The 10,377-nt window shown below is 54.6% G+C and overlaps 1 protein-coding gene across 1 annotated transcript; it reads left to right on the top strand.

Moving 5' to 3' along the window:
- The first annotated feature begins 583 nt into the window (after nt 1–583).
- SELENBP1 (selenium binding protein 1) lies at nt 584–8,594 on the top strand. Its single transcript, XM_032639504.1, has 12 exons — nt 584–660; nt 3,179–3,235; nt 3,381–3,493; nt 3,775–3,960; nt 4,628–4,748; nt 5,978–6,160; nt 6,440–6,618; nt 7,078–7,156; nt 7,252–7,373; nt 7,627–7,719; nt 7,886–8,004; nt 8,204–8,594. The coding sequence occupies exons 1-12, from the start codon at nt 657–659 to the stop codon at nt 8,364–8,366; spliced, it is 1,419 nt and encodes a 472-aa protein (XP_032495395.1). The 5' UTR covers nt 584–656; the 3' UTR covers nt 8,367–8,594.
- The last annotated feature ends 1,783 nt before the right edge of the window (nt 8,595–10,377 follow it).

The raw sequence follows: 10,377 nt of genomic DNA, 5'->3' as shown, positions 1-10,377 counted from the left end.
TACAGAGATGAGCATTTAGAGACCCAGGAACTTGGCACATACACGCTCACGCAAACACACACACACACACACACACACACGCACACAGGCACACATGCACATGCCCTCACAGGCATAAATATTCTGGCAGGCATGCACTCAGGAACACACCGACGTGCACAGGCACACATACATACACAAGCACAGGTTTTTACACACAAGCACCCTCACACAGGCACACAGACACAGATACACACTCGTGCAGGCACATGCATAAAAGTACACACACAGGAAACACCCAGGTACACAGGAGCAAGCACACACAAACGCACATGCCCAGGCACCCACTCCACTGAAGAGAAACGTGCGCAGGCACAGCATATATCTGCACATGCACAGGCGCCTGCGTACACACACTTGTACACACATACAAGCACACAGCCAATAACTCAAACACGGCCGCCCAAGCCATTTGAGAGCGCCCTGCCCGGGAGCTATCCATCATCCACTCCGGGCGGCGGCCGGGCCCTCCCCCTTCCCCGCCCACCCCCAGTTGGTGGTATAAATTCCGTCCCTTTGCCCCTTCCCCGCATAGCCTGCCTCGGACACCAGCACAGCCCTCCGTCTCTGCCCACTCCTGGCAGACCCGTCGGGAGCAAAGCGCACCAGCAAGCAGTATGGGTAAGGAGGGGGGCTTCTGACAACCGTCGCTGACCACCAATGGCCCGCCCCGCAGAAAGTGACAGAAAACCTGGAGGGGGAGCTGGTTAGGAGAGGGAGCGCCAGGCTCCGCTCCACCGGCCCCGCCCCACCCCCACCCATGCATTTCCCAGCTTAGCCGAAGTGCTGGAGGCGTCTGGGAAGAAAGGCAGAGGGACTGCTGGGAAGGGTGACTTTGGACTTCCCCCCACCCCGCCGCTCCCCAGCTGCAGCCTGCGGCCAGGGAGCCTTTCTGCAGCTGAGAAAATAAGGATAGAGGTACTTAGGAGGAGCTCTATCTCTCTGTCTGTTACCATAGGAGACAGACAGCCCTGATTTCAGCCCTAAGCCAACTTCTTACTGCAGGGAGTAGGGAACCCAGGCCTCTGTGACCAGGTTGCTCTTTAGCTACCCTGCCCCACCAATCACTTTGGGAGGGAAATCAGGGAGCCTCCCTCTCTCGAGGTGGGAGAGGGGCTGTTTCAGTGCGTCCCACCCTCTCAGTCCGCCAAGTTCTCCAACTCCCCCATCCATGGACTCCTGGATGTCAGGCTGAGGAAGAGTCTGCGTCTGGCTGGGAGTACTGAGGTCCTTGCCCCCTGTGGATCTGGGTCTTTTCTGGCAGAATGCCCAACAAACCAGCCTGGCCTTGGGAAAACCCAATGAGCTTTCCCTGGGCTCATCTCAAACCCAAAGGTGTTCAGAGATCTTGCTTGAGATGCTTAAGACAGGGGGAATGTTCCCCCAGAAAGAGGACTGTTGCTCAGTGTGGCCCGAGTGGCACGCAGGGCCTGACCCTGACTCTCAGAAATGCTGTGCGGGATGCGGCAGTTAGGGTCTGGGACGGGGAGATGGTGCTGAGGGGCAGTACCTCCTTCACACACCTCTTTCATACCTTTACTTCTCTCTCAGTCTCTGGTTTTGCAGATTTTGCATCTCTGTCTTGATGTCTCGGAGTTTTGAATCTCCTTCCCCTCCGCCTCACCTCCTGTACCAAGCCCTGACACAGCTTGGTTGTATAGCAGGACAAGTCTCCTTAATTCCTTTGGACTGGACCTCACCGTGTCCCATCCCAGCCCCAGCCCTCTCTCTGGGCAGCAGGCACTGCCTGGGATTTCTGGCACAGCGCTACCCATATTTATACAACACCTCTCACTTAATAAAAGTACTTCTGAATACTTTGTCTTATTTGGCCTTCATAGCCACTTAGAGAAGAAGGTAAGATATTATTACCCCTTTTAGGTGAACAAAGGGGAGAAAATAGAGAGAGTAGATGTCACACCTGGACCTTGACACCACGCTTCTGGACTCAAAAATGCTGTTGCTGCCTCTCAGCCTCCTAAGTCACTTGGCTGCTGCAAGTAGGGGGACCTGGCTCCCTGGCTGAGTGCCTGAGCCCAGACACCAGTGGAGGCTCGATTCTGGGGCAGTAGCCGGACTGGCCATGGGACCAGGCAGGGAGGCAGTGTCAAGTCCTGTGAACTCCACTCCAGGATTTCTTTTGGCCTACAGCTCCCTCTGTTTATTCCTCAGCCTTTCCTCCCAGTTAGGCCCCAAATCCTGATGCTTAATGCCTGGTGGCAGCCCTCCTTCTCAGCGACTGACTATGGTTCCTGACTTTGGTCCCATACATCCACGTACTGGCTTCTCTTGCCAGACTTCAGGGGACAAGGAGGGCCACTTCCTACAGCTCTGGTGGGTGGGCCTCTGAGCTTTCCAGGGTTGGGCCAAACAACTTGCTTTACAGATAAAGTAAGTGGATGGGGCCCACCCACGGGTAGAAACTGGTCTAAGGACATTCAGTTAGTATCCGTCCTGCAGCCTTGAACTTCAGCCTCCTATCCCTTACCAGACCCTTGGTTATATAACCCAGGCTCTGGCCAGCAGCCTGGGGTCAGGACCCAGAGGGGAGGGAAGCAGCAAGTGTTCCAGCTCCTGGTTTAGATACCTTTCAGTGAAAGGAGCTGAACAGGCACCACCGTCACTCCCTGATGGCTATTCCTTAAGAGCAGCCAGGGTTTATGGGCTCCTACCAGGCAAGTACAAAGCTGTACACTTGTCTGCAGCTTCTTGTTTCTTTCTCATAAAAGCCCTTTGTGGTCTTCTTATTACCTTCTTCTTACAGATGATGTGGAAACTGAGGCCAGGGGGGTTAGGTGATTTGCCTAAGCTCCCGTGGCTAGTCAGTGACCAGCTGGGATTGGGACCCAAGTCAATGTCATAACCACTGCACCACACCGCCTCCCCTGCACTCACCCTTCTCCTGCCTCCCCTGGGTCCTGCTCAAGGGTCTGTGCACCTTCAGGTCATAGCTCTGCAGCTCTTCCCGCCATACCCACGTACTCATCAGGGTTTTGAGGGTCTGGAGGGGACCTGAGACAGTGCCTCTGCCTTGGCCAGTGGCAGCCGGGGGTTTGGGGGGCTCGGGTTGCAGCATGTGAGGAGGGAGCCTTCATCCTCCAGAGCGCGGTGCAGCCAGCATGCCCCATTGTTTCCACAGCTACGAAATGTGGGAAGTGTGGACCTGGCTACCCTTCACCTCTGGAGGCCATGAAAGGTAAGTGTGGGAAGACTGAGAGCCAGCACCCCCAGGAGTAGGCAAGCCAGTGCCTGCTACCGATTCCACTGCTGACACACACCCTGCCTTGCCCCAGCCCTCGTCTCCACCCTGCCCACCCCACCACCTGCTTTCTACCCTCTAGGACCCAGGGAGGAGATTGTCTACCTGCCCTGTATCTACCGAAACACGAACACTGAGGCCCCGGATTATCTGGCCACTGTGGACGTTGACCCCAAGTCTCCCCAGTACTGCCAGGTGAGGTGGGGCTTGGGCACCAGAGGACCCTCAGACCCCTCCTCTAGCCCTGGCCCTGGCAGTGCCCTTTCCCTGCTCCATCTTTCTTCACCCTCCCTGGGTATGGTTGTTCAGGCTGTTCACTACACAAGGGCACCCCCCCACCCATGGGCAAGGGCAGTGCTGAAAATGAAGTCTGTGCTGTGCTACCAGGATGAAATGGGTCCAGAGGGCCCCTTCTCCGTAAGCGCGCAGAGGTGTGGTCTGGGTGAGCACCACCCCTGCCCACTCTCCTATCCTAGGTCATCCACCGGCTGCCCATGCCCCACCTGAAGGACGAGCTGCATCACTCAGGATGGAACACCTGCAGCAGCTGCTTCGGGGACAGCACCAAGTCGCGCACCAAGCTGCTGCTGCCCAGTCTCATCTCCTCCCGAATTTATGTGGTGGACGTGGGCACCGAGCCCCACGCTCCGAGGCTGCACAAGGCACGTCTTCTGCCCTAGCCAGCTCTGGGCCCCTAATGTGCCCACCACCCAGGGCAGCCTGTGGGCAAGGAAGCCGCCCCTAAAGCAGCTCCCTCCAGCTCTTGTGCAGGGTTGGGGCTCAACAGCAGCGAGTGGGGCTAGACTTTGGAGGAGAGTTACCAGGTGTGCTGGGTCATCATCACCCAGGGGCACCACAGGGGAGGAAGGAGGCTCTCGTTTTTCACTCCGAGCTGGAGAAGGAGCCATTTCTGCCCCAGCCAGTTAGGAGCCCAGGGCTTTCCTTAGGCGGGAGCCTCTGATCCTTCCTTTCAACACTTTGTTGAGTGCCTTCTTTGTGCCAGGCGCTCACTGCTGGACGCTGGTGATACAAAGTTGACACTGGCATCCTCCCAGCCTGGGAGGAGCTTATGGTCTCAAAGGGCTGTGAGTGCCCTCAAGACAGGCAAGGTGAGAGAAGTCCATGTTTTCTGCTGGGGAGTTATCAGTCTCTGTGACGCCCCTGCTGCGCTGCAGACTCAGTCTTTGCCATATTCCTGCGGGGAAAATTGTGTCTGTGTTTCAGAGGAAAAGAGGGTAGGGTCAGTAGATAGAAGTGTGGGAGGGGAGGAGTGAGGAGTGGGGACTCCTGGCCCTGTAAGATTCTGATGCCTTTCCTTACCCTCTCCAGGTTGTTGAGCCCAAGGACATCCATGCCAAGTGTGACCTGGGCTACCTCCACACCACCCACTGCCTGGCCAGTGGGGACGTGATGATCAGTTCCTTGGGAGACCCCAAGGGCAATGGCAAAGGTACCTGCCAGCACTGTAGGCACATCTGTGAGGGAAGCAGATCCCAAACTGAGGGAGGGATGGAATGACCTTCCAGGGAGAACCAGAGGGCAGGATCTCATCCAATATTTAAACTATAGTCAAGTAACGTCAGTTGTTTCCATTATTTTTATGAAGGTGAACCTTAAATGATGAATTCACTTACAAGTTATAGTCAGAACTGTCTGCCATGGGAAATGTGAGCAAGTACAGACATGGCCCCAGAAAACACGTGCATTTAATATCGGCCTTCTTGAGTTCATGAGCAAATCTCACAGTCCTTGAGATCCTCAATTGTCACAGCTACTTTCTCATTTATGGTATGATCAGAGCTTTCACATAAAATGTCTACTATGTGCCAGACACAACCTATGAGATAGATGCTACTGTGATCCCTGTGTTACAGATTAGGAAGCCGGGGCACAGACTGGCTAAGTAATTTACCCAAAGTCAGCCAGCTGTTAAGTCACAGAGCTGGAACTCAAACCCAGCAACATGGCTCCAGAATCTACGTCCTAATCACCATGCTGTGCTGCTTCTCTCCCAGCCTTACATATTTCACCAGAACTCCCCATCCAAGGGCTTGGAGTGAGATATCAGTTAAGGTCATCCAGTTAAGGTTACTGCGTTAGACTCTATTTAAGTGCTTTTTCCAGGAGATGGGATGCATGACATTCCTAGATTTAAGAACACTTAGGAGTAGACATCTATTTACATTTGCAGAGAAGTGGCAAGGTGTCATGACATGTTCAGCTGGGGAAAAACATAGTGGGCATTCATGTGGAATTACAGATAAATATAATTTTCTCTCTAAAAAAAAATGGAGTGAGTGAGCAGAATGGAGTCTAGACTCTGGCAGGAACCCTACCCTGAAAGTAGGAGGCTAGGCAAAGGAAGCACAGGGTGTAGAGTCCCAGAAGATCTTGGCTCAAGGGAGGAAAAATTTACCCTGTGGTCTGAAAGAGGGATGAACTTGATGGGAGGTAGGGGCACCAGAGTAAGTCCCCACTTCTTACCCTGCCCTCTGGGTGGGACCCTTTGGACAGGTATCCAAATTCAGCTCCTGAATTTAAGGATCAGGCAAACTCAGTGAGAGGAGGGGCACCAGGCAATGGGCTTGGAGCCTCTTGGACAGGCCTTGGGGGTGAGGGCTGGGTGCGGGTCGCACCTCCACCAACTCTACCTACCACCCTACTTCCTTCCCTGCTCAGGGGGTTTTGTGCTGCTGGATGGAGAGACGTTTGAGGTGAAGGGCACGTGGGAGCGGCCTGGAGGTGCCGCACCTATGGGCTATGACTTCTGGTACCAGCCTCGACACAATGTCATGGTCAGCACTGAATGGGCAGCTCCCAACGTCTTACGAGATGGCTTCAACCCCGCTGATGTTGAGGCGGGTGAGAATCCCCCACTCCCCGTGGGCTGGCAGGAGCCTGGTCACACGAACCCCTGCTCTCTATTCCACACCCCTACTCTCCAGCCCTCTTACTTCCCTCTTGTGGACCCCAGACTCTTGGGGTGATGATACAGGATGTGCTGAGTGCTCTGACTACTCAAGTGTCCTTCTGACAATCCAACCCATCTTTCAACCTTCTCCCCTGTGCTGTGCCCCAGCCTTGGCCCATGCCCTCCCGCCCTGATCCTGATTCCATCTTCCGGCCGCATCCCCACCCCAGGGCTATATGGGAACCACTTACATGTGTGGGACTGGCAGCGCCATGAGATGGTGCAGACCCTGACTCTACAGGACGGCCTCATCCCCCTGGAGGTCCGCTTCCTGCACAACCCGGCCGCTGATCAGGGCTTCGTGGGCTGTGCCCTCAGCTCCAACATACAGCGCTTCTATAAGAATGAGGTGACGTGCACCCTAGCCCTCTCCTCCTGGCAGTCCTGTCAGCGCTCTGCCCAGCTTCCATAGCCGTGACGCTCCCTTCTCCCTAGGAGTGACCCAGGCCTCCTCTGCCTGGCTCCACCAACCCAGACTTCCCAGGAATAAAAAACAAGGCCACCTGCCCTGCCTGTCTCCTCTCAGTCCTAGGCTAATTTCTCCCTGAGCCCTAACTGGCTATATTTATTTATTCATTCATTCAAAAAATATTTAGTGAGTCAGGCACTGTGTTAGGTGCTGGGAATACAGTGGTGAAGCAGGCATGATCCCTGCCTTAAGGGGTCTGCATGGGGGTTAGACCCTAGTGGCAAGAAGGCCCTGCATCTACTCTCTCCCTGTAGACAGTATGCCCTGGGGAGACCCAGATCTGACACTCATTGCCCAGCTCTGACAGGCTCACCTCTCTGCCTCTTGACCCCAACGCAGGGAGGTACTTGGTCAGTGGAGAAGGTGATCCAGGTGCCCCCCAAGAAAGTGAAGGGCTGGATGCTGCCTGAAATGCCAGGTGAGTGCTCAGGGGAATGTGGGAATCAGAAGGTTGATTCTCAGGCTGGGGAACAAGAATCTTAAGGTGCCTCTGAACTGCAACCCCCCACCCAGGCCTGATCACTGACATCCTGCTGTCCCTGGACGACCGCTTCCTCTACTTCAGCAACTGGCTGCACGGGGATCTGCGGCAGTATGACATCTCTGACCCGCAGAGGCCCCGCCTCACGGGACAGGTGGGTCCTAGCAGGATGGAGAGGAAAGGAGGGAGGAGGTAGAAGTCTGGGCATGAGGTGGAGGGTATGAACTGGCTGGGGCATGATAAGGGAGGTGCAGGAAAAGCAAAGATGGGGGCTGAGGGATGGTTCAGGCCAGGACCACGGGGAATTGTGGCTAGACGCGGGGAACGTGAGGGAGTGAGGCTCTCTTCCTGCAATGTCCTAACCTCCCACCACTGTCCTCCTTTATGCTGTGCACCTCCCCACCCAGCTCTTCCTCGGGGGCAGCATTGTTAAGGGAGGCCCCGTGCAGGTGCTGGAGGACCAGGAGCTAAAATCCCAGCCAGAGCCCCTGGTGGTCAAGGTGAGGATCTCTCCACGTGCTCATGGGCCCCTCAGATCTGTGCTGGAGAAGTATGGGGGAGGGGGCTGGGCAGCGGCTGAGCATGTCCTTGGGGTTTGGGTGGTGCCACTGATTCCCGCCTAGGATCTGTATGTAACCCTGGGGTCTGACCCCTGGTTTTCCCAAGGGGAAACAAGTGGCCGGAGGCCCTCAGATGATCCAGCTTAGCCTGGATGGGAAGCGTCTGTACGTCACCACGTCGCTGTACAGTGCCTGGGACAAGCAGTTTTACCCTGATCTCATCAGGTGAGAAGTGGACAGCCTGGGCTCCCCTCCCAGCCCTCCCCTCCCAGAGGGGTTTGGCTTTCTGAAGACTCCTTGGCTCTGCTTCCAGACTCTGCGCCCTCCTCAGGAACCCCTCTCCCTGCCCTCACACTTACCTAATTCTTGGGGGAAGGGGACGGGCCCCCTCTGACCTCTTTCTTCTCCCTCCTGTTTCTACCAGGGAAGGCTCTGTGATGCTGCAGATCGATGTAGACACAGTAAAGGGAGGGCTGAAGTTGAACCCCAACTTCCTGGTAGACTTTGGGAAGGAGCCCCTCGGCCCAGCCCTGGCCCATGAGCTCCGCTACCCTGGGGGCGACTGCAGCTCTGACATCTGGCTCTGAAGTCCACTCCTTCTAAAGCCCCACTCCACATCCTGCGCCCTCACTTCTGGAGGGACCCGGCTTCGCTCTGCTCTCTCAGTCACCGACCCTCGGCAGCTTGTCCTCCCAAAGCCAAACTCAGGCCGTTGAAACGAATTGAGCCGTGTCTCTAGCTACCCACCACTGCTGCGAGCTGCTCACTGAGCTCTTGGAAATTATTTCACTAAGAAATAAACTGGTGAACCTTTTCCTGAGATCCCCTTGTCTTTGGGGGCACCGGGCCTATGACTCCTCCTCTGCCGGCCCTCTGTATCTTGCACGGGAAAGTCCTGAAGAGGACCAGGGTGTGGGATGGTTTTGATGACTAGCTCATACCAGGGATCACAGCACGATGCTAAGGGTGCCAGAATCTCACTTTTATGGCCAGACAGAACCTGAAGATTGTGGAGGTGGTCGTCACAAGGAAAGTTGACAGGAAGGAAGCTGTCAATCAGTGTTCCTAAACTTTTTTCTGTTTTTTAATTCGTGCTCTCTTTTAATGAACCTAAAATCTCACCCACCTCCCCCAGGAGAATGTAATGCGCCCCCTCACACACAGGAGATACCTTAGGCCCCTGACGTAGATGGTGCCATCAGTTGAACACACTGCTCTGAGGAGGTTAGGTGTGTCACCTCCTACCTGGAAGACAGGAACACGACGGGGCAGGAGGGCTGGGAACATCAAGGTAGCCACCCCAACACACTAGGCCCTGGCATTCTTGTTTCCTCACCTGGACAGTGTTTTAGAACCTTGCCCAAATCAGAGATGCCTCCTTTCTCTGCAGTAAGCCTTTAGTTGTTTATAAGAGGAATGGGATGGAAGTTTCAGGAACCTAAGAGACAGCAGCCAAGCAGTAATTCTAAGATAATTCTTTTTTAATTTTTATTTATTTATTTTTGGCTGCGTTGGGTCTTCGTTGCTGCACGCGGGCTTTCCTCTAGTTGCGGTGAGCAGGGGCTACTCTTTGCTGCGGTGCGCAGACTTCTCATTGCGGTGGCTTCTCTTGTTTCGGAGCGTGGGCTCTAGGCGCGCGGGCTCCAGTAGTTGTGGCACGTGGGCTCAGTAGTTGTGGCTCGTGGGCCTTAGAACACAGGCTCCGTAGTTGTGGAGCACAGGCTTAGTTGCTCCATGGCATGTGGGATCTTCCCGGACCAGGGCTTGAACCCATGTCCCCTGCATTGGCAGGCAGATTCTTAACCACTGCACCACCAGGGAAGCCCCCAAGCAGTAATTCTATTGACTTCTTTACTCTCTACCCAAGACGGTACCAAGTAACATTCAGGTATTAATCTACATTCTTTTCAGTCTTCCGCAAAGGTGTCTTTGTTTTAGACACTGGAGTAGTCTAAGACCCCCGAGATGGCCAGGCCTCCCCCAAGAATGTATTACACTTTCTTTCCCTTTGAGGCCTTTAAACATGCTCCCTGAAACATCTACCTCAACTTGAGTCCAATTCCCTCCCACTGCTTTACCTGCCATCTGGGCCAGGTTGCCATTTCCCTGGGAAAGCCCTTCTTCCCTGACAGCTCCAGGTTAGGGGCCTCCTGCACTTTACCTCAGCATGAACATATGTCACATTATATTGAAAATCCCTGCTTCCTCCCAATACCCAGCTTGGATAGTAGCACATAGTGTGCCTTAATGAATAAGTGACTATAACAGAGGATTAAGTTACAGGGAGCCTTGGGATTTACTGGGTCTTAACAGAAGTCTGTCCTAGGTTTCTACCCTGTCCTTTTCAATAACCAAACTTCTTCAGAAAGAATTTGCCTTGGGACAAGCAAATAGTTGATGAGGAAACGTCCTTTACAAAATTTCAGCTAGTAGACAGGAATGCATGGTTCTGGTGAGTCACCACGCCAGCACCCCAGGTGGTTAGGCCCCGGGGATCCGGCCCTGTGTGGAGGGGTAGGCATTAGCTCCCCCAATGTGTGAGAGCCTGTGGGAGCTGGATTCCATGTCCTGTCATTCCCCGGGACATCAACCACTGCC

The sequence above is a fragment of the Phocoena sinus genome, chromosome 1 (assembly GCF_008692025.1).
Source record: "Phocoena sinus isolate mPhoSin1 chromosome 1, mPhoSin1.pri, whole genome shotgun sequence".
NCBI classification, from domain to species: Eukaryota; Metazoa; Chordata; class Mammalia; order Artiodactyla; family Phocoenidae; genus Phocoena; species Phocoena sinus.
This window is presented reverse-complemented; position numbering and strand designations above follow the sequence as displayed.

Bases quoted from the DNA above. Each gene is read 5' to 3' on its own strand.
- SELENBP1 (XM_032639504.1), top strand. The intron at 3,961-4,627 runs GCACGTCTTCTG...TACCCTCTCCAG, and splicing joins ACGCTCCGAGGCTGCACAAG to GTTGTTGAGCCCAAGGACAT. The intron at 8,005-8,203 runs GTGAGAAGTGGA...TGTTTCTACCAG, and splicing joins TTTTACCCTGATCTCATCAG to GGAAGGCTCTGTGATGCTGC.